The sequence below is a fragment of the Panthera onca genome, chromosome B1, assembly GCF_046562875.1.
Source record: "Panthera onca isolate mPanOnc1 chromosome B1, mPanOnc1 haplotype 2, whole genome shotgun sequence".
In the NCBI taxonomy this organism is placed as follows: domain Eukaryota; kingdom Metazoa; phylum Chordata; class Mammalia; order Carnivora; family Felidae; genus Panthera; species Panthera onca.
In genome coordinates, this window is record NC_138342.1 from 170,012,067 (window position 1) to 170,035,421 (window position 23,355).

The 23,355-nt window shown below is 53.8% G+C and overlaps 2 protein-coding genes across 7 annotated transcripts in view; one reads left to right on the plus strand and one right to left on the minus strand.

The window, feature by feature from the left end:
• R3HCC1 (R3H domain and coiled-coil containing 1) overlaps positions 1–17,521 on the plus strand; it is a 34,688-nt gene extending 17,167 nt beyond the window's left edge. For 3 of the 6 annotated variants that reach the window (XM_060653264.2, XM_060653260.2, XM_060653261.2), the window contains exons 7-8: positions 425–520; positions 1,523–1,842. In XM_060653264.2, the coding sequence (XP_060509247.2) occupies positions 425–520; positions 1,523–1,659 (233 nt within the window). In that variant the 3' untranslated portion in view covers positions 1,660–1,842. Of the gene's footprint in view, positions 1–424; positions 521–1,522; positions 1,843–12,365; positions 12,469–17,292 lie in introns of those variants that run through there. The other 3 variants (XM_060653266.2, XM_060653262.2, XM_060653265.2) reach the window with 3 other exon arrangements.
• Positions 2,845–23,355, minus strand: part of LOXL2 (lysyl oxidase like 2) — a 93,312-nt gene continuing 72,801 nt past the window's right edge. Inside the window, exons 8-14 of the mRNA XM_060653259.3 lie at positions 20,702–20,869; positions 18,682–18,844; positions 13,755–13,998; positions 7,766–7,881; positions 6,495–6,631; positions 4,530–4,641; positions 2,845–3,778 (exon numbers count right to left, since the gene is read on the minus strand). Of these exons, the coding sequence (XP_060509242.1) occupies positions 3,699–3,778; positions 4,530–4,641; positions 6,495–6,631; positions 7,766–7,881; positions 13,755–13,998; positions 18,682–18,844; positions 20,702–20,869 (1,020 nt within the window). The 3' untranslated portion in view covers positions 2,845–3,698. The remainder of the gene's footprint in view (positions 3,779–4,529; positions 4,642–6,494; positions 6,632–7,765; positions 7,882–13,754; positions 13,999–18,681; positions 18,845–20,701; positions 20,870–23,355) is intronic.

The window sequence follows — 23,355 nt, forward strand, 5'->3', positions numbered from 1 at the left end:
CAAATACTCCATGACCCCGCAGAACTCGGGGTAGTGAGGACATGCGCCCGGGAGAGTCGTGAGTGGGGGAAAGGGTAGAGTTTATTTGAGGCTCCTGGGCTTTAGAAGGTGGGAGCCTGCCTTCCCTGATGTCACAATTGCAGCCTTGCTGGTTGATGTGGCTTCTGACCAGCCCACGGTAGTGTGTGGAAGCTGGCCCTGCACAGGTGCCCTGTGTAGGCCTGCGGGGTACTGGGGCGTGAGGTGAACAGATGGTGGTCGTCTCTTAACCAGTCAGAGTGGTGTCAGGGCAGCTCTGTCCCCGAGCCTTAAATGGGCGCACAAAGCAGCTCCATCAGTTTGGGGTGATACATGTATCCCTTGTCCCTGAGGGGGCCTCACCAGGAAGAAGAGCAGTGGCTTCAGATCTGTTTTCTTTTCATAGCCGCTGAAGCCCTGACCAAGGATTTCTCTGTGCTCAAGATCCGGCCCCTTACGCAGGGAACCAAGCAGTCAAAGCTGAAAGCCTTGCAGAGGCCAAGTAAGGAAGCCAGTTGTGTCCTGATCGAAAGGCTGTATGAGTGTTTGGTTGGGCAGGGTGGGGCCTTCCCTCCAGATTCATTCCTTGGTCTTCAGCTGTCTGCCCTAGGACCCCTGGGCTACAGTGGCCAAGGGGGTGCTCCTTCCCCACCCTGGGGGCTGGAGTGCCTAGGGAAGAAGGGCCCCAGGAGGGAGAGCTATTTGCCAGCTTCGCTGTGCTGGGCTTGCCCTCCTATGCATACCTCTTCTGGGTGCTGTTCAGGGAAAAGCTTGGTTTTTCCTGTAGGGTCATGGGAGCCATATTTTACAGTGGGGTTGAAAGAGCTTGGATTCTGGGGTCAGCCCTGGGTATGATCCCACTTCTGTCACCTATTTAAGTTGACCTTGAGCAAGCCACCTAATGTCTGTGAGATGGTCCCTGTCTCTGTAAAATAAGCAGATTGTACTGGGTGGATTGGAGGAGTGAGTAAAAGAACCTGGCAGACCTACCTAGAGCAGTGGGGGGCACACAGAAGATGCCAAGTAAATGATACCTCCTCTTTTTTCCTCTTCTCCTTCCAGAAAGCACGATGGGGGCTTTTAGAGGCCAGTTTTCTATGGCTGCAAAGCAGTGACTGGCAAAAGTGGCCCAGAAGAGGCCTGCCAAGGCTATCCAATGCTCTTGTGGCCTCTGTAGCCTTTGCCCCAGACTTGGGGACAGTAAATATCCTGTCAGTCCCAGAGCTCCAGGTGTCCCACCTGACTTGACTTCCCTCTCAGATGGCTCTGCAGTTCAGGGAGGTATATAAGATTAGCCCACCCTCCTTCCCCTCACTTCCTCCAGACGGAGAGACAGGGAAGGTGCAGAAGCAGCAGGATTAGGTGAGGACCCCATGGGCATCATGCTGTGGGCACAGCTGGGCCTTAGAGGTTGGCTCAGATGGCCTCTAGTCTGCTGTCATTGGGAGGAGTGGTGGCCACAGCCTTGAATTCAAGTCCCCGTCCCATGGGGCTTTCCTTTTAGAGCTCCTGCGTCTGGTGAAGGCGAGACCACAGACAAATACAGCGGTGGCCAGGAGGCTGGTGGCCCGGGCCCTGGGGCTCCAACACAAGAAGAAAGAGCGGCCTGCGGTCGAGTCTTCTACCTCCCTGAGGCCCTGAGAGGCCCAGCAAGCCTGGATCGGTGGCCCCAGGACGAAGCTGGTGCGCCAACACCACAAGCCTTTATAGACACCGGAAAGCCCTGCACTATTTGTCAGGGTGTCCTTGTTGGGTGTGGTGGGCTTTAGTTTGGTCTAGTTCCAGAAGTTGAGAAAAAATAAAAACCTGATAGTTGTTTTCAAATGCGATGGTCTGCCAGGCAACACCAGGGGGTGCTGTCTGTCTCCTAGTTTAGACTGGGGCTGCCGAACAAAAGGGGCCCCTAGATTGGCCTGGAGGATCCCAGCTGGGCCTCAGGCATTTGGCCCAGCGCTTGCCCAGTTCATGGGGGGAGGAGGTTGCACCTGTTGTGTGACACCTGCCCAGTCTCCTAACAAGTCGGGCATCCTAACCTGCCATGGGCTGCAGGGCAGCAGTGGGCTGATGGCAGTGCTAAGGGCACCAACGCTGTGAACTTGTCCTCGTGTTACCTGCCGGCATGGGTTACAGAGGGGTTTCTTGCAGAATTCTGTAACTGAGCAAAGCCAAGAGATAAAATCTGAAATGGCCCATGAGTTTGAGTCCCCCTCACAGGACAAGGGCATCTATGGGGACAAGGTCTCCAGTCACTCATTTTTCTGGTGTGGGTGGATTTGGTGCCAAGGTGGCCCTATCTGGTGCTCTGGGGTCATTGTGGACCCTTCTGACCCGCTGGGCCACAGCACGCTCTCGATACGGGTGAGAGTCCCCGTGTCTGGGGGAGAGTGGCTAGCCTCGACCGCCTACCCTGCCAGTGCTGGGCAGAGCTCAGCCACTGCTCTGTAGGCGCACATGCTCCGCATCACCGCCCCTCCCTTGGAGCCTGGCCGAGGCGCTGCCCTTGCGGGAAGAAACTCCCCCCTCTGTCCCCCAGTCCCACGAGATGGTTTAAATCTAAACGTCCCATCCGGTCCTAACACAGCCGCCGTGCCCCCTGAAAGACACTACAGAACAAGTTCAAGAAAGGTCATGACTTGTGTTTTTGTGATCCAGAAGGCAGGAGTTGGTCTTTTGTGGTGGGAACTGAGGGAGACCCCCTGCAGCCGCTCTGGAAGGTCTCTGCAGCCGTGAACCTGTAAGCACATGCCGGGCTCCCTCCCGCCTACCGTACGGAGCAGCTCTGCGGCTCAGGGCCAGGTACAGAGGCCCAAATGAAACACAGATGCGTACCATAAACTTTTTATTCAAAGTTTCAAGTATGTGTAAGTGTCTGTGATGACACATGGCGCTTGGTGGGTGTCCTCATCACCCAGGACCCTGGCTATAGCACCGTTGAATCAGTTAACCCACAGAATTGGAACAACAGAAGGATGAGCCACTTACACAGGTGGGTTGGGTTTTTCTTTTGACCTATACTTTCCAAGGCCCAGATGCCCATTAAATGCCACTAAGTTGCTTTGTATTTGAAAGTCTGTGAAAATATAATAATGGTATCTTGAAAAATAAGAGGATTTGGGAGGGGGACCGGGGGAAGCACCAACTCTGAGCTCACCTAATTAGAAAAACACATGGCAGCATTATCTGTGTATGTGAATATGATAGAGGCAGTCTGTTTAACTGGAAGAGAGGTCTAGATATTCAAGTTGGCTGGACATGAGCTAAGAGAAGGACAAATGGAATTCAGCCCGACCTGACCGCCTTGGGTTGATAGTTCATACCACCAACATGGCCCTGTCGTATCTGTCGTGAATTGAGGGGGGTGCTCTCCTACTTGAGGTGGACCATGCTTTGGGTGGTTTGCTCTGCTGCTAACCGTGCTCCTGGGGTCCCAGACAAGATGGCTCTTGGCGCCCACGGCCCTGTGGCCAAGCCCCACCCTGGAGGTCGTCCCCAGGCTCCAAAGGTCAGGCAGCAGCCCCCAGCAAATGACAGGCACACCCCTTTCTCCTGGGCCTTGGGCATGGTTGCAGGGGGTTGAGATGGGGCAGGGGCGGGGCTGGGTGAGGAGGGAGTGTGGCCATCAGACTGCAGTTGTTGGGGACGATGCGCTGTGGCCCCAAGACAGGAGGTGACCTGGTGCTTTACCGTGTGGAGAGCTGGTTATTTATGAGTCCACTGAAGTGTTCAAACTTTTTTTCCGTCTCTTCACTGAAGGAACCACCTGAGGGGGTAGGCATCGGGGAGACAGAGTTTGGCAAACCGCATGCTCAGCCTTCTCCCCCATTGGAACTGCCGGCCTCGGGGGCCCTGGAGCCACCGCCCTCCACCAAATGGCCTGCTGGGGCCACCTCTGCGACGCCACCAGGGCAGCAACTAGGTGCTGGTCATCCCCAGGGCCAGGCCCACATCAGGTGTTCAGGCAACACGAGAGAAGGAGCAACTAGACATAGCGAGTTTAGTTTTTGCCATCCCGAGAGTGGGGGCGTCTCTCTTCCTGCCGAAGAGGAAGCTCTGCTCCCTGTCTTGTTCCCCAGTGTGTGTAGTGCGAGGATAAGTTTCTTCGTTGGCCACCAGACGCCACAGTGCTTGACTAGCCTCTGGTTCTCAACAGAGGAAAATGATACACAGAACCCACAAATTGCTGACGCCCACATGTTTGAGGTCACATGCGTAATGAGATGGCCTCAGCTCCAAGCCCGGTGCCGTGCCTCCCTCCTTCCCCGGCCAGAGCTGGCTGCAAAAACCCAGCCTCTGTCCAGGCCTTATGTGTCTACAGCTTCCTTCCTGTGCGTGGAAATGGAAGGCTGGCTCCATTCCCCACGCTCGTTACCCGAATAAGGAAGCTGCTCTGATTCCTCGACAAAGGGCAGCTCTCGCCTGTCTCCTGGAGGGGGGCAGGCTGCGGGGGGCTGGCGGGCCTGGGGGCAGCTCTGGGTGTGCCGTGCTCCCCCACCAGTGCCCAGGGACCTTACCTATGTGGCAGTTGTACATCCAGATGCGGTGGCCGTCGTAGCGGGTCCTGCACTTCATGATGTTGTTGGTGTAGTCAGACTCCGCAACCTCGTAGTTGGGGTTAATGACAACCTGGGGGCGAGTCAGGTCAGAGGGCGCTGCTGAGTCCTGCCCTGGTCACCCTTCACCCCGGGCCCAGGCTCTACTGAGACCAGCCCTGCCTGCAGAGTCGGGGCGACCTCCTGCTCCAAGAGCAGCCCCGGGGCAGGACTAGCCAGAGATGAAGGGTCAAGGCTGGGAGGAGTGAGAATGTGCACCTCTGTCTGCCTCTCTGTGATTTACACACATATACCCTCCCATAAATCGGCCTTCAAAAAGGGGTTACCCTCTCCTGGGTGCCCTGGGAGGTTTGAGATTAGTAGAGGCAGGAATGGGGGCCCAGGGAGGCCACAGAACAGGCTGTTGATAGGAACTAGAAGGGAGCTGGGGAGCAGGATGTGGTGAGATGGGATGGGACAAGGACCAGGCCGTGTGCTCCTGGAGGTGTGACTTCACACACGTCCCTGCCTCTGAGCCTTTCCTGCAGGCCCTTCTGCCTGGAAGGCACGTCCTCCTTCCCTGGCTCTCTCCCGCCTTTGGCAGCATTACTGAGGTCTGCTCTTAGGTCCATGTGGGAATGGAGAGGGCCAATGAAATCCCAGGCCAGGGCTATCACACATCTAAAGTTCCATGTCTGTCCCAAGGGAAATATTCTTTTCCATTAATCAGAGGCACAAACGCTCCCAGTAAGTTGACTTGCTAATTGTGTCGTCAGGGGTCAGGAACACGGATACAGAGTTGATGTGACCTGGGTTTGCCTGGCTGTAAAATGAGGGTAGTAGTAAAGGCCTTCATTGGGGGAATTACGTTCATTCACAGGGTTTACGCACGGCCAGGCCTGGCATCAATCTTCAACGAGCCCTAGTTATTAAATAGGTGGCATTTGTCAGGACACACGAGAATACACGTTCACCCAGCAAAGTGGTAGCAAACCTCAAACACAAAACCCTGGGCACAGTGTACGTGCACAGAGACATGGATATTCATTTTTTAAAATAAAGAGCACTCTGCTCTTTGGCTGGGCCTCTCCAAGTCTGCGGTTTTGGGCTTGGGGGTGGAAAAGTGCTTGGCTGTCTGATTTCCAGCCTCTGAAATTGCACAGGAAAACTTTCAAAGCCCCTCTGTGGTCACTTCTGTGCAGGTGTTGGTTCTTCCCAGGGCTGTCTCCAGGGTGGGGACCACGGGCCGGGCTCTGGGCTGGCTGAATGCCCCTTGGGAAAGTTTTCAAGGCAGAATGACACATTTCTGGTCACCCACTTTGCCACCCAGCAGGGTGAGCTCGAGACCTAGACGGGTGGCGGTGTAGGAACGTGCCAGGGCACCAGGGAGCTCTGCGGGCCGGAGCACACCTGTGCTCCAGAGAGGGCGATGCCGGGAATGTGGTGCCCCTGCTCCCATGCCAGGGGCACAGCTGGAGCATGCCGCTGTGTCTACAGGAAGGCAGCAGCATTGTCCCCTCTGCAGACCCTTTCGGGAGGTCACCTTTTCTGGCAGAGGCAAGTCACAGACGATTGCGAGTGAATGGCTCCTCCTGAGCTTACTTCCAGCCTCGGCAGCACAGACAGGGGAGGGTGAGGGCACGGGAGGGGTGGGGGGGGAGGTGACAGTCTGTGTCAGAGGACACCACGGATGTGGGTTGCCTTAGGGTCTGTGGAACAAATTCTCAGCCTGAAGACCAAACCTGGCTACGCGCACGAGCTTTGATTTGCAAGTGTTAACTGAACGCGATGTCTCAGGGGCCTGGCAGCTCCCCAAGGGCTTTGTGTGCCTCCCTGCACGTGTTCTGTGTTTGGACACCACCACCAAGGGGGCTGCCTCCCCCGTCACTGGGGAGAAGGCTGCTCCTCCCCTCAGCAGGGGCTGAAACCCCCTCCTGTGCCCCTCACCTGGAACAGGTAGTCTCCAGGGGGTACGTCAGTGATGTCGACCCACTGGCAGTCGATGTCATGGCGATACATGTCCCAGCAGCCCATGGTGATGCCCTGCTCGCCGAAGTTGGCACACTCATAATTCTTCTGGATGTCTGCAGGCGGGGGCAGAGGGAAGCCCGGTCACCATGCACCCTGGCCCCACTGCCTGAACTACTTGCCCTCCCAGCTGCCCTTCCCCCAAAGAGCCCCAAGAAGGCCTGCTGGGTGGGTGACGTTCCCAGAGCCCACACTCAGCAAATCTCTCCCGTCCCCCAAGTCCTCAGAACTCTGCTGCTTCTGGGCTTGGCATCCCATCTCCCCACTGTGCGGGCTTCTCATCCGTTCTCATTTCATTGGAATCCTTGCCTTGATTCCCACATCCCACCCGCCCCTTTAGGCCCAGCCTGGCGCCTCCTGTTCCACGAAGCCTCCCCTGGCCACTCTGGCATTTCCAGTAGCCTGGGAATGGAGCGAATGCTTATCTGGGATCGTTCTGGTGCTGATTATTTAGCTTAATGTGGCGGTCATCTTGCCACCCTCTGGACAATCAGCACTTGGATGTGGGCCCAGGTCTGGTTTGTTAATCTGCCCTTAGTGGGTCAGCTGGTTGCCAGGCACCTAGTAGGTGCTCAAAAACCCATCTGTGTGTGTGATTTCCTGGCATGGCATGTCCCTGACACATTGAGAGGCTACCATATCTGGGCACTACTCTGAGCACTGGGTATATGGAGAGGAATCACTGTGTCTCCCTTGAGGCCCAGTCAGGTCTGGACGGCAGGCATGCCCACAGGTGATCAGAGTGCAACCGTAATGGCCTGCTAGGGGTGTGGGCAGAGAGCTGCCTCTGTCTGGGGGAGTCGAGAGAGTCCAGGAACCTCAGAGGTGGGTCTTTTGGGCTTGGACTCGGAGAGCATGAGCCTGTGGGGCAGGGGTACCCGGTGCTGGGACACAGGGAGAAAGGCTGTGGCAGCCAGAGGGAGAGGGGACCACGTGCCAGGTTTGGGCCTTACCCAGGGGACCGTGTGGACCCACCTGTGCCCATCAGCATAACTCAGGGGGCTCCTTCATAGCCAGGCCTTGCCCACAGAGCTGGGGCCATGGAAGGCCCTGGCTAGAGAAGGGTCATGGGGAGAGTCAGCAGTGGCCAGCGGGACAGAGTCCAGCATCAGGCCTGGGATCCAGGACAGGTGGGGGCATCTGAGCCCCTCTGAAGCCCCCCCCCCCCCCCCCCACACACACAAAGATACCTCCTTCGCATTCTGTGTCCTCCAGGCAGAAGCTGGCTTTGTGGCCCTCTGCCACCTTGGTACCATTGAGGTTCAAGAGGTCATAGTGGGTGAACACTTCCATGCTGTGGTAGTGCCTGAAGCGAGAGAGAGGGCCCGCGGGTCAGTGTCTGGAGGAGCTGCCGCCTGCAGCTGGAGCCAGCAGCGTGGTCCAAGGGGGACAGGGCCTGAGGGGAGGGAGGGCAGAAGCAGAGGCCGCTAACCGCTAACCATGGAGCTCCAGTGGCCACGCTCTGGCCCGGCCCGGCTGTCACCAGCTGAAGGGGAATAACAATGTAGGGAATGCAGGAGGTACTGTGGGGGGTAGCGAGGTGAAGGGGTGAGCACCGCGCCTGGGATACCATACGCTCAATAAACTAAGCTATCTAGAGGCTCGTGGGGGGCTCAGTGGGTTAAGCGTCCGACTCTTGATTTCGGCTCAGGTCGTGATCTCACGGTTCTGAGTTTGAGCCCCACATTGGGCTCTGCGCCGACAGCGGACCCTGCTTGGGATATTCTCTCTCTCTCTCTCTCTCTCTCTGCCCCTCCCCTGCTTGTGCACGCGCACTCTGTCTCCCTCAAAATAAATAAACTTTAAAAATTAATTAAGATATCTTTAATAGGTGTTTTTCATAATCCTCCGGGGAACCAACTTGGCTCTCCCAGCCCATTCCTATTGGGTATGCTTACTGCAGACTGATAAAAGTGATTTTTTGATGTCTTTTGAAAACTTTTTTTTAATGTTTTTTTTTTTTTTGTTTTTTGTTTTTTTTTTTTTACATTTATTTATTTGAGAGAGACAGAGCATGAGCAGGGGAGGAGCAGAGAGAGGGAGACACAGAACCCAAAGCAGGCTCCAGGCTCTGAGCTGTCAGCACAGAGCCTGACGCAGGGCTCGAACCCACGAACCGCGGGATCATGACTTGAACCGAAGTCGGACGCTTAACCGACTGAGCCACCCAGGTGCCCCTGAAAACTTTTTTAAGTGGGAATTCGGTGAGGAGGGAAAGAACAGAAAGGGGAGGGCACGTGGAGGAAGGGGGAGAGGCAGGAAGAGCAGCGGGGTATCTGGACCAGCCCCTCACACAGCCCAGTGTCAGGCAGGAGGTGGGACTAGGACGCAGTGAGGCCTCAGCCTCCCTGGCACCAGCTAGGGAGTGAGCGACAGGACTCTGTGCTCCTGGCACAAAAAGGGGGAGAGAGGGCTTCTCAGGCCCTTGGGAAGGAGCAGAGCGTGGCAGGCGCGTCCTTGTGGGCCCCGGAAGAGAGGCCGGAGAGCTTGTGTGACCCAGCTGCTCTAGCCCCGCGCACCATTTACATAACAGTGTCCCATCTCTTGGCCTGGGAGGGATTGAGAACAGATGCAGATTCTTGGAAGGTGGTGCATTGGGGTCAGACCAAACATGGCTGCCCCTTGCGGGAGGGGGCCTCCCTGAGGCGCTCTGCTGGCCAGGCCCATCCTAAGCCGCCATGCGAGCATCACAGGCATCTGCAACTACTGGAACACACTCGTCGCTGCCATTGCGGGGACACGGGGCAAACGGGGAGACAGAAGTTCAAGGCACCCAAGGCACGGGGAGCAGAATGCCTGGGTGTGTTTAGGCACGACCTGAGCCTCTTCCTCAGGAAAGTGGGAATGATAACAGGACCCACTCTCAGGGCTCCTGGAAGGACTGAATCAGAGAAACTGCAGAAAAACCTCACGCGGGGCTTGGAACAGAGCGGCACTCAGCACCTGTCGGCTCGCTCTTGTTACTCTGGCCCGCAGTAGTGCCAGGAGTAGTATTTTCGTCACCACCACCACTATTCCCACTACCATTCCCAGGCTTCCTCACCCCCACCAGGTCTCACGGCGCCGGCCTCAGGCTCCCTCCGCCGGAGTACTGCAGTCAGGACAGAGGCAAGAGAGGAATGAAAAGGATCGGTTTTCTGAGAGGAAATTAAAGGCTCTTTCCCCCTTCCTCCTGTGTTTGCTTGTGCTAAAAATGTCAGGAGTTCCTAAGCTGGGCTTTTCCCAGGTCGCTGATGTTTCTGGGTAAAGCGATGCTGGGCCAGGGGCCCCCCGAGAACATTCACAAGGACGCATTTTGTGGCAAGTGGAAGTGATGACTTTGAACGAGTCTATTTTGGCTGCTTGCAGGAGCAGGATGAGACATGAGGTCTGACTCATTGCCTAAAACATGTCTGCATCTTTCAGAGAGGGGTTTATGTTGCCATGTTTACCGGCTGGAAAGACTGAAGAGAAATAGGTTTATGTTCCGTTGTCTAAACAAAATTCAGACGGAGGCCACAGATGGACTGTTGTAAGGCTGACCTTCTCCCGCTCCCCCTGCTTCCTGCACGCTTGATTTAAGTCTTCCCTAGCTCTTCAGTTTTTCCCCTGCGAACACTAGGAGGGAACAGCTGGTTCGGAGCCTCTTGATCCCAGCTAGCTGCAGTCCTGGAGCTCCAGTGCTTTATCTCTGGGACAGGTGTGGACATGACCCCGGGGCCACGTCCTCCTCCCCGCCGGCTGGCTGTGGAGGCCAGGGGTACCCGCCAACTACGCACCCCAGGAGATCTAGATGGGGCTACCAGGAAGACGGACGGGCGTGTACTAGTGATGAGGGTATACTTCCTCTTTCCAGGCTGAGGTGTCCTGACTTTTGCAAGCCTTAAGAGGATGCCTGATCCATGGCATGGACCTAGGGAAACTCTAACGTGGAAAGAAATTCCAGAACCTAAGAAGAGAGAGCATAACCTGACACTTGGTGGAAGTCATTGTAATCTGGATAAAAGGAAAGCTGGCCTTCTAGCACAAGACTCCAGAGCTCGGTATCCTAAGACATGGTACCAGGGGAAGAAGGAGCTGATGAGTACGTGGACGACCCACAAGGCTGGTCCAGAGGAAGATGGCGGGTTTGGGTATATCCCTTGTCATCCTAGGTTGTTGGGGGCCCAAATAAAACTCTGCATCAGAGAGTCCGTGCGCACTGTAGAGGAGATGCCATCACTCTTCATCCTGTCCCATACCAGCCACATGTCATAGAATGGACAGTCCTGGCTGGTGCTCAGCTGCGGCTGGGACAGTGCTCTGTCCCCACTGCAGAGAAAACTGGGGGTGTGCTCCAGTCTCAGGAGGTGCTATCATGAAGGGCGGGGTCCTTCCACCCTTCCACCCTGCTTCCCTGATGTGTGAGGAGGAGCCCTCTGGCCAGGCCAAAGCCCTACGGATGCGACGAGGGCCTAACATGGGCTCACAGGGGCCACGTCGCTCCTGTGGGGCTTTGATCCAACATGGGGGCCTGCTCTGCGTGCGGCAGAAGCAGGACAGAGTGAATGAAAGTCTCTCCTTGTAGCAGGGCTGTCCCTGACTCGCTGGGCTGGCACCCATGCTGGACATCCACCTCCCCACCGGCCAGCTCCTGGCGCCTCTCCAGGGGCTTCCTGAGCTGCGAAGGCCTCAGAGGAGAGCTGCTCTGTGCTCACCTTCGTCCGGACCCCGTGGAACCTGTGATGTGATGTGTCAGTTAAAGAGGTGTGGCTCCACCCCCTGGGGCGCAAGTGGCAGGAGGGCAGGATCACCAACCAAGGGCATGATGCATAGGAGAGAGAACAACTCAGGGCATTTTTTCCTATGTCTGATCGGCAAGGCAAGTGCTAAGGGGGTCAGTCTTCACGTTTCATTTTAAGGCTTTCAAGGAACACAGTTCTGTTCCTCATTGTACCATCAATTAAATTGGGAGTGATAGTTTTCCCCATTCATACTAATTTGAGCCAGGGTTCTCAACTTTGGCTCCGAGGTCTGTAAATCTGCTGAGATAGGGTATTAAGTCTTCCAGAAATAATTTGTTTTGAGTGGAGGGAGGGCCAGCTTTCATCAGACTCTCAAAGGGACCCAACAGAGTTATGGGGCCAGGAGTCCTATTGACAGGTCCTCCTACAGAGCCTGGAGAAGCCCCCTGGAGCTCTGGAGGCCATGGTGCAGGGGTGTCCTCTTATGTTCCCTGAGATCTTATGGTCATAGGCTCTCAGTTACGGACCAGGAAGGGGTGGCTTGGAGGTACATATGCTTGGCCAGCATGTTTTTTCCACCCATCCCTCCCAAATCGTTGATGGGAACATCTGTAAGCAAAGAAATGAAATAGACTACAGGAAAATCAGGAGGTGGGGTGGCATAGAGATCGGAATGCTTGGGGCTCCAGACCAGAAGAAACACTTCCATGGTGTCGCCATGTGTATTCTTAGAGGACAGACCATTGCTCGGAGAGCAAGCATATGTCCCACGGAGACTTCTGCCATGTAATGTCTGGGTGGACCGCCATGTGTGGGACAGAGATGCAATTATGTTCCACTTATAATAAGCAACATCAGCCCCCGCAGACCCAGGGCTCCCATCACGTGGTCTCCAAAGGAAATCAGGCACCAATATGGTCATGACTTTAATTTTACTCTTTGACTTCCACCCTGCAGAAGGCTGGCATGTTTCTATATAAAGACCAAAAATTCTTTGGCTAGTCGGGACATTCAAAACATAATTTATAATAATTATAAAGGAAAATCAACACCCTAAGTTCTATCATAGTCTTTTCTTTTGAAATAGATGGAACAGCTCTATCCCAAGACTGATTGGAATGTGACCGGACCGTCAGTTGTGACAGGAAAAAGCAGGAAAAGGATAGCTTTCTGATGAAGATTCAGCAGAGGTAACGGAAAGATTTGCCCACGCCCTGGGGTCAGACAGCCGGGAGTGGAGGGTCCCTGCCGGGTGATTTCTTGTGTTACCCTGGGCAAGTCATGTAGACACTGAGCTTGTGTCTCCTTACCCTTGAAAATGAGGGTTCCATGTGCCTGGCAGTTAGAAGGGGGTCAATAAACGTCAGTTCTTGTGCCCCTCACAGTGCCTGCTTCCTTTTCGAGCTGGAAGGACGCCTAGTGATTGATCAGCTGGGCTGGGGCTTCTCAGGCTCTGATGTGAGATGCGCACATCAGCAGGTGACACTGACAAAATGCAGATTCTGATGGGAAGGTCTGCGGTGGTCAGGCTCTGCCCAAGCCCACGGGCCTCACCGTGAGACGCAGGGACCGAGGACGAGAGCTGTGCTGCCGAGACCACTGGTGCACAGGAGGGCGCTCGCCATGGACCCCTGAGGGGCACTGCTGCCCTGTGCACAGCAGGGGCCTCCGCCCCTTCATTTTCAAAAGTGTGCTCACTTCTGTTCCCTCTACCTGCCCAACTCAGGCCTCAGCAGGAAAATGCAAACAAGCTGGGGCAGTGGGTCCTGGATTAGAGTAAGAATCAAGGCAAAGTGAAAAAAAGAAAAGAAAAGACAAGGAGATGAATGGGGTGGCTTCTGTTGGCTCCAGCTAGGGCTGGCTCTAGGATTTCACTCTGTTCTTGTGCAGGACTTACAGCACTGGGACCAAGTCCACAGACAGGGCTGGCAGGGACACTGGAGGTCCCCGGTGATGTAGCCCAGATGGCCTGACATCGCTCAGCTGGTTACAGACACAGCTGGGTTGAGAGACCAGGTCTCATGACTACTGGGCCTAGAACTTGTCTCCACACCCACCGTCTTTCTCGAGATGTTTAAAATACATTAATGAATGAACTCAGTCCAAAGATTGCAGAGCCCCCAAGCACCCCACAGATCGTGAACTTACCGTAGATGCATTTGAAAACCATTGACCAAAGGGTCAATGGAGAGGCATTGGGTCCTCAAAAAAAAAGTTTGCTTCCTAACAGTAGAGGCATTGGAGGCAAGAAAGAGACTGGGCTTAGGGAAGGGGAGGTGGGCCGGGGCAGCTGAGAGTGGAGAATGGCTGAATAAATGTAGAAGGCCATTGTAATGACCCCTCCAGTGTAGGAAGACTCTGCCTCCTGGATGTGTGGCCTGTCAGCTCTCTCCAGGGCTCCCTGTGACTCTGAATCCCATCCAGTGCAGCGTGGGGGGCCAGGGTAACATGCTAACGATGAACAAGGAGGGCTCACCTGTGGCAGTCATGCCAGATCCACGCATGGCGGCCATTCTTGGGTCGGAAGTCAGACTGCCCATTGTTGTGGATCTGGGAGGAGAAGCGCAGAAGCCGGCGGTAGCCTGTGGTGGGGTCGGTCTGGGCAGCCGAGGCTGACAGGCAGTTCTCCTCCATGGCGCATTGGAGCATGAACATGGGACGGTCCTCCAGGTAGGTGCTCTGCTGGACAATCTCCGCACTGAGGACCAGGTCAGGGGCAGCTAGGGAGGGCAGACACGATGTTCAAACAAGACAAGACACCCCTCCCCGCCCCCAGCACCATCTGGGACTGGCTCATGGCCTCTCAAGGTCACTTTCCTTGAGGAACGCCACCCCCAATTCCTCTTCCCCTTCTCTGAGAGTCCTCTTGGACGCCTCTGTGGTTATTGGTGCAAAATGGTGGGCAAAATGCTGGCAACTGTTCAGTCTGGGTGATGGTACATGAGGGTTCATTATATTGTTTTCTTTACTTTTGGGTGGCCGGAGATTTTCCATAATAAACAACAAACAACAGCAATGATCGTGTGCCTCCCTGAGGGAGAGCACCATCCATACCTTGGTCTGATTCTTCTGGGATCGATAAATACAGTCTACAACATGTGTGACATTGTATGTAGACTTACAGTCTGCTCATACTGTTTCCCTTAAAATATATCGTGAGGTATTTCCTTGTTAATAAATATCCATTACAACATGCATTTCATGGCTATATAATACTTAGTTCATAGCCCTATTAACTCATATTTTTAGATGCATTGGTTCCTTGACATTTTTGCACAGTTAAACATCCTGTAGTAAATTTGTATTTAACTTCAGTTTTTTCTTTAGAATATATTTCTATAATTGAAACTGCTGGGAGGAAGGGCTATATGTTTTCAAGGCTCTGATGCATATTGCCAAATTATCTTTTTTTTTTTTAAAAAAAATGTTTATTTATTTTTTAGAAAGAGCATAATCCAGGGAGAATCTGAGGCAGGCTCTAGGTTCTGAGCTGTCAGCACAGAGCCCGACGTGGGGCTTGAACCCACGAATTGCAAGATCATGACCTAAGCCGAAGTCAGATGCTTAACTGACCAAGCCACCTAGGTGCCCCTGCCAAATCACTTTCTTAATGGCTTCTTTCAATTTCCACTCACACTGCTGCTCTACATGAGGGTTTCCCCCAGGTACTTCTTTTATTTTTTTTAAATTTATATTAAAAAAATTTTTTTTAATGTTTATTTTTGAGAGAGAGAGCAAGCGAGCAAGCAAGTACAAGCAGGGGAAGGGCAGAGAGAGAGGGAGACACAGAATCTGAAGCAGGCTCTAGGTTCTGAGCTGTCAGCACAGAGCCCGATGCAGGAATTGAATTCATGAACTGCAAGATCATGACCTGAGCCGAAGTTGCAAGCTTAACTGACTGAGTCGCCCAGGTGTCCCTAGGTATTTCTTGTAAAACAAAGCTCGATTTACTCAGCACACAGCACACAGCAGGTGTTAAAAAAAATTACCAATAGCTACAGTCCATGTTTGCTCACTAAGCAATTCTATTAGAAGGTTTAGCTTCTTTACAAAAGGGTTAACTGTAAGTTTCCCTTTAAAAGTTGGATTCCATTGACTATTTCTAGTACATTTCAAGTCACAAAATTATTGTATCTGATGTACAACCAGACCCATCCTATGTTTTCCATCAAGTTGCTTGTAAATGTCTAAAGTGGGTGTGCACCTGTGAGCTTTGCTTCCCTCAAGTATGCCAGAGCCTGGAGCATTCCCCACGGCCTCCCGGCTGCACGTGGAACACGGCAGCTTCTCAGGACACAATTTCCGGCACGGGGCGGCACCCCCTGGAGAACAAATCCATCTGCAGTGCTTGGATGTGGAACTGAAGGGTACGAAGGGGGAGCACCGATGTAGTTTGGGGAGTGGAAGACATACATCGGGAGGCCCTCATTCGCTGAGAAATAGTTCCTCTTGGAGGGCACACACCAGGATGCCCGGTACCGGGTGTTCTGGGCATGCTTTTATTAGAGGGTGTTATGAGTCTCTTATTCACTGTCTGCACCCTACTCGGTACTCAACCCACAGCCCCTTTGCTTACCTCTGAGCTGAGCAAATGGGTCTCCATTGCTCTCTCCTCTTTCTGGGAGGAGGCCAGCCCTAACCCCAGCTCAGATGTCTTAACATGATCTGCAGTTTGCTGGCAGCCTGGGAACCGCGCTCTCAGCACCTGCCATAGAAGGGGGCCTTCACCTCCCTAACATCCGAAACGTCCACCGGAAACTCATCTGAAGCAAGAATTCATCTGCCCATCCACCAAGTACTATAGCGAACACTGCACTGGACTCTCTGGACAGTGCTGAACAGGGCAGACCTTACACTGTGGCAGGAAAGACAGAAGCACATACTAATTCCTTAATTACAGTTGTGTCCAGAGATAGAAGGAGAAACATGGGTGTGTTGGGAATTATGACAGGGGGACCCAGTCTGGGGGAGGAGGTCAGGAAGAATTTCTTCGGAGGCAATTAGGTTTTCGTTGCTCCCTGGAGGATGAGTGGGGACTATAGGAAGTATCTCTATAATGTCAAGTTGCATGTGCCAGGCCCCTGGGGCATGAAGGAGGACCAAAGCCTGGGTGGTTGGGACACTGAGGAGGGGTGGGGGAATGGAGGGTGGCCCACAACGAAGCCGGGCAACACCTGCCTTGTGCAAGTCCCTGCACTCACCTAAGTGCTGTGGAAAAGCTCGGGCGGGTCTGGACAGGACGGAGGCATGAGTGGGAGGCCAATATTGATTCCGGCTTCTGGAATCAGGGGGAGCGGTTGGAGGGGCACATGTCGCTGTGGGGATCCCGCTGAGGGGCCTCTGCAGTATGGAAGAATGTCATCTGGACACAGGCTGAGACAGTCGGGTGGAGGGAGGTAGAGGGAGTCGAGAAAACATGGAGAGGTAAAAATGAAATGGACTGTATGTGGAGGGTGGGTGAGGAGGAGAAGGCTTGCACATACAGGTGTAACAGGTTGGATGAGAAAAAGTAATTACAAAGGGTTGCCTGGAGAATATACTTTCTCTCTCGGAATAACATTCATTAAGCCAGATCAGCCAAGAGCTGTGTTCCCGGCCCAAATGGCACTGCCTCCCTGTAGTCACTCTGAGTGATGCCTTTGGCCTAATTTGAGGGGTTCTCAGGACCCCATGAAACTTCTCATCTGCCATGAGGATGTCAAGGGCACCGTTGATCTCATAACTGTCCATTTTCATGAGAAATTCCCTTCCATCTTGGAAACTAGAACAGTGAGTTGCTCCTATCTCATGGGTTTGTTTCTATTTCATGGATACTGGTATTAATGACCAGGTTTCCTTCCTTTTTTGGCTGTTAGGAAGCTCATGGTGAATTTTATGACCTCCCAAGAGTAAATGTATAGGACTCCACACTATAATTTTTTATTAACCTCTCTCTTGGTTCCATTTTGAGCCACTACCTTTTTGACAACCCCTACTTTCTTGCTGTTTTTTAAGATGTTTGTATTTATTTTTAGAGAGAAGGGGATGGTGGAAAGAGCAGAGAGAGAGGGAGAGAGAGAATCACAAGCAGGCTCTGTGCTGTCAGCATGGAGCCTGACGCGGGGCTCGATCTCATGACCCTGAGATCATGAAATCAAGAGTCGGATGCTTAACCAACTGAGCCACCCAGGCACTCCTTTTGTATCTGCTTTTATCTCATGCTACCTTTCACTGAGGTTCATATTATCTTCCTTTATATATTCCTTTTGGCAATAATGGTATATTACAAAATAAAATAAATTAAGAAGCAAAGGAAAGGCCCCTGACTGCTTTCTCTCTGCTAGGATGTTCTTCCTGGGGCAGGGGTGGGGGCGGCTGGCAAGGGTGATGATCTCCTCAGACAGGACGCGATAACTTGTGCTATCTGCCCAGAGAAGCTCATGCCGGGTGGACAGTCCCACCTTACAAGGCTTGGGTCAGTGAGTCTAACGGGGTCGATGGGCGGACGAAGCTCACTGAGTTCAGGTTTACTCTTCCCCAGGTTCTCCATGATGGTAAAAGACGTGCATCATTGTTTATTGTGCACGTGTACGTATTCATTGTCACATTTAATTTTCAGTGTCTCAGAAAAAAACAACTGTAAATCATAGTGGTTAACTAACTTTGCCAAAGTCACCTAATAAATGGCGGGTGGAGTCTGATCTCAAGTTCTCTGGCCAGATCCTGGGCCTCTGCCACCTGCCAGGTTCTCGAGGGAGAAGGCTAAGTGTGGTTTTATAAGGCCGGGGTGGGGAGGGCAGAGTCTGGGCATCAGGACAGCACTGTGCCCGCAAAGCTGCACGGCTAGGCCCCTCTCTCTCTCTCTGCACAGAAGGGAGCCTTCATGAGCTGGGCCATTCTGAGTGTGGGCGGGGTTTCTCCTTCTGTGTATTTAGGCTCTCTGGGATTCCCAGGGAGTCACCGGGAAGTTGCCTCCACGGTGTGAAACAGGAGATGCCCTTTGGAGCAAGGTGAAAGGAAGGAAGCCAACAGGCACAGAGCACCTCATATATGCTTCGTCTGCTTTACTGCCCTCAGAGACATCCTCCAAGGAAGGTGCGCTCTTCCTCGTCAACTGGTAAGAACGTGTAGTTCTCAGTCACTTCGTCTACACTGGCCCTGCCATTTGAACCCAAGACTCCCAGACTCTCCAAGTCCCTCCCTCCTGCTTGTCTTTCCACTGTCAGCAGGCAAGTTGTGGGGATGTGGGTAGGGGGTAGTTCCTCCCCCCTCCCCCCACCCCGACTCTTTTCACTTAAAATTAATCTCTGCTTTCCTCTTTGGCACCACTCAGGGCAGAGGCCCCAGAACCTTGGAAGGAATAACCAGCGGGATTCTTTGCAGCCTGGCGGGGAGGGTGGGGTAGGACCCCCAGGGACGCTCACTTTCTGAGCAGGCGACTCCAGCCCCGTACTGCACCGCACCCTGGGGGCAGGTCACATCCTCATCGTGACGGCAGTGAGCCAGGGACAGCTCCGTTCCCGAGCACTTCACTCCACTCATGACCACTTTGTTGGCGAAGATATTTCCGTGCCAATACCAGGTCTCCTGGATGAAACAAAAGAAACGGGAAGTGGGTCACCTTGGATTGTCACTGTCTCATATTCTGTCAACTTTCGGCCTCACAAAAATCCCCAAGCTAAAGCTAAATGAGCCCCATTTTTTCAGATGGAGACAGCAGAGGCACAAACAGTCACTCACTCAGGTCACGCACTTTGTTGGTGGCAGAGTGAGGGAGACCCTCGCACTCTGGTTCTGCCACTGCTCCCCGAGGAGAAGGCATAGCTAAGACTCTGGTCAAACAGCTGTTGAATACTGTGCGTCAGGAATGACAGGCACCTGCAACTCCCTGCTCGCTCCCCAGCCCCACGCCCGGGGCAGACATGACTAGTCAATCACAGCACTCTCTCCTCTAAACCCAGTGTGCTCTCAGGATCCTCAACACAGTGCTCCCGGGAGACACTGCCAGTTGGTCAGAATTGGCAGGAGAGAAGCGATCTATTCACACATGATAGTTCAATATTCATACATCCGATTGGTTCTGTTTACCGAGAGAATGCCCCTCATCCTCTAGAGAGAACACTGGGGCCTAGAGAGGGGACAGGGTGTGTAATCAGTGGCAGATCCTGGCCCACTGCATGACCCTGCAGACACACAGGTGTCTTAAGAATGAGCTGACCAGGAACAAAAGTTGCTGCTGGAGAACACTGTTCTTCCGCTCCCTTTGGGGCCCCAGAGAGTGCCTCGGCTGGTCAAAGCAGTATTAGCAGAGGCACTATGGGAAGCCAGGACCCCAGAGGGCGTGGGCAGTGGCATCAGAGGCCTGTCCCTTCTGAATGCTGGGAGAGGAGCCACAGGGCAGTCTCTGCTCAGGACTCAGCTCCTGCCCTGTACCCGGCCAGCCTGCAAGCAGGCAGTCAGGCTCAGCAAGGCTGCGGAGTTGTCCCGAGTCCCTCCCTAGGTGATCCCGTTCTGGGGGACAGGGCCACCTGGGCACAGGAGCTGGAATCAGGGTTGGCCAAGCAAGCCGGGGGCTCTAGCCATTTTCCTCTTCTGTGAGAAAGTGTTTGGAGCCAGGATACTGAGGACCTGAGCCTAGTCATTCCATGTCACAGGGAGACAAACTGAGGCACAGAAGAGTGGCTGCTTTGTCCTAGACCATTATACAGCAGGCTGGTCGGGGTACAGTCGGGAATAGACGTTGAGCCTCCTATCTCTGGCTCCTCCTCCTCCCGGCCTCCTTCTGACAACGTTCCCTCACACTATAGGGAACAGAAGTCAATGATTTTTGAAGGCAAAGAGCTTCCTGCCTTTCCTCTTCTGCCGTCCAATAGGGGCAGGGGCTTAGCTACCTTCATCTGAGTCTCTCTCTTTAAGGAAGGGACCGGAGGGAAGAGGGCACAGATGCAGGACAAGGCTTGGAGGTTTACCTGCCAATCACGGGGAGAACGCATGACACCACTTGGGAAACATGATCTGGCCAGAGGGGCCTCCAAGGGAGTGAGCTAAGGCATCTGGGGCCTTGGGCTGGGTGGTTGCCACTGCCCCGTAGGACCGAGTTGTTTCCTGCTGCATAGGCACATCAGGACACCCCAGAATCAGTCCACAGCCCAGGGTGACTCCCAGCACTCAGAGCTGAGTGGACCCTGGGAACCGGAGTCCAGCCCCTCACTCTGTAGTGGGGAAACAGTCCAGAAGGGAGCATGACTCGCCCAAGGACTCAGGGCAGTGAGGGCAGAGCTGAGGCCAGGATGAGGTTCCTACCCACCTCCCCTTCCCCCGCATAGTCCAGGGCACTTTGCTCTCTACTTTCTGGGTAGCTGGGGAAGGTTCCTGAAAAATAGGGGCTGACGGAGAGGGGCAGGGCCAGATTGGATGGAAGGGTCCGAGGCTGGGGCTTCTCACCTGGAAGGCGTTGCTGGCAAAGCCCAGTCCCAGCTGCCGGCAGACCACCATGGCCTCCACAATGCCCCAGTTCTCACCACACACCGTCCCCCATACGAGGGACCCGTTCCTCTCCACCAGTACCTCCACCCGGCCCTCGTAGGGGTTCCGGCCCCCGTTCAGGCGCAGCTGCGGACAGAGAGAAAGGCATGGTCAGCAGGTGGAGACAGAGGGGAGCTGCCCACCATATTGCCACCAGTCTCAATTTCCCCAAGCCAGGGGGTCCTGCCTGGGACACAGTTGGATTCGACAGCATCACTGAGAGCCTACTGTGCGCCCTTATCGTGCCCAGCATGGTCTTACGTATTAGGTCCCCGCTCACAGGCATCCTGGAACCTTAGAAGCCTGTGTGGCCAGAGGAGAGGCACTCACCCCCACTGAGCACCACAGCAGCACCTGTTTCTACTCCCTGCTGCCCTCCGTGAGACTACCTGTAGGGGCTGCCCTTAGAATCAGACACTAGCGAGGGTGCAAGAGGCCTTAAAATATTAGAATTCTGCAAGACTCCTTCCTGGCTCCTTGGCATCATCACACCCTCTGCTCACCTGGTTCCAGCTCCCGATCTCATCGGCCTCCACCCCCACTCTCCTCTCCACCAGACCCCCCTTCCGAGACACTGTAGCCAACTGCCTATTTGACAGTTCCACCTGGCACCTTGCAAAGGCCCAAATCTGACCCTGGAATCTTTTCTGACCCCACCTAAGCCTGTGCTCTAGCTCTCCCTTGCTCCCTATTTCAGTAAAAGGCACTACCATCTACTGCAGGGGCAGCAACCTTTCTATAAAGGGCCAGGTGGCATCTTAGGCTTTGTGGGCCGTATGCTCTGTGTCGTAACCGCTCAGCTCTGCCGCGTAGCTCAAGAGCAGCCACGGCAGATGTGTAAATGGCTGGGTATGGCTGTGTTCCAGTAAAACCGTAATTACAAAAGCAGGCAGAGGGATAGGTTTGGCCTGCAAGCTGTAGTTTCCTGATTCCGAATCTGCTCTGTTATACACGCCAGAAATCTCGGAGCCATCCTCGACCCCAGCCTCTCTTTCTTCCCCCACATCCTGTCAAAATCTTCCTCCGTGGATTTTATCTCCAAAGTCTCCTTCCAGTCCATCGCTTCCCTCCAGCTCCGTGCAGACCCCCTTGTCCCTGGCGCCATCACCTCCTGCCCCTGCCAGACCTCCGCCCCCCCTCCCTGCCCCGCTCTGGACTTCATCGCCCTATTGTCTAGTCAGAAGCCAGAGTCGTCTTTGAAGACCACCCAATCGTGTCACTTCCCTGCTCAGAACACGTCAGCGGCTTCCCATGCTCCACTGCTCACTCTCTCATCCTGTTCTCTGACCGCCAGGCATGTGGGCCTTCTCTTAGCTTCTGTGGCTACCTAACTCTCCTGACCGAGTCCCATAGTAAGTCACACCTCTCACACTGAAGCCCACTGCACACAGGTGCCCTTCTGCCTTGCTGATCCTTGTCCGTCTTTCGGATTCCATACCCAACGACACTCCTCTCTCGCCTGCAGGGTCAGGGCCCACAGACACATTCCATTGCTCCCCACACGTTTCCTTCTTGGCATTTATGACAGTTAGAACTAAGCTAACTTACAATTTGTTTAATGCCTGTCTCCTCTGCCAGAACATAAGCTCCGAAGGGCAGAGTTGTACTTGTGTGGTTTGCTGTGTGAGCAGTAACGAAGCGAGCACCTCACAAGTGTTAGGTTCTCCAACACTACTTCTGGAATAAATGAATAAGTGACCAGTCTTATGGACGGAAAGCACGGACCAATTTACATGAGGGCAGGCAGAGAGATCTGGAGGTTGGGGAAGCGTCCTGAAAATGCAACCCTTAATCCAAACACCTTACTTTCCTTCCCTCTATACATCTAGCAATTCATTCCTTTGGGACAAGGCATGACACCTCCAGGAACCCTCAGTGCATTGGGCTGTTGGCTCACCAGTTCTTAGCAAGCATAACTTCTAGGGCATGAAGTATGTTCTTAAGTTCTTATTATGGGCTTAGGGGTTGCAAAAGTCAATGAGGTCAGCTGGCAAACAGACAAGTCAAGGGCAGCCATGATGCTAAGTCTCTGTCCTAGGCTCGTTGAATGAAAGAATGAGATAATTCAGGGGCGCCTGGGTGGTTCAGTCGGTTAAGTGTCTGATCCTGATTTTGGCTCAGGTCATGATCTCATGGTTCATGGGTTCGAGCCCCATGTTGGGCTCTGTACTGATCGCGTAGAGCCTGCTTGGGATTCTCTCTCTCTCTCTGCTCCTCCCCTGCTCACGCGTGCTTGCTCACACACTCTCTCTCTCTCTCAAAATAAATGAATACAAAAAATGTGATAGTTTGTGTAAAGTGCTTAGACAGGGCCTGGCACAAAGTAGGTGCTCAAGAAATATGAGCCATCATCAAAGCGATGATCTTTATTAGGGTGGGAGTCCCATCAGAAATCAGAACTCTCTTCAGAAGAAACCGAAGGGTTCGGAGCACACGAGAAGGGGGCTGGTCTTCGGGAGGCCAATGTTTGTCTTGCCGAGTATCTCTGGGCTGAGGACCAGGGTGAAGGTGGGCACTGGACACTGTCTGAGATACGGATTGTACTTTACCCATGACTAACGTATCTTCAGGGC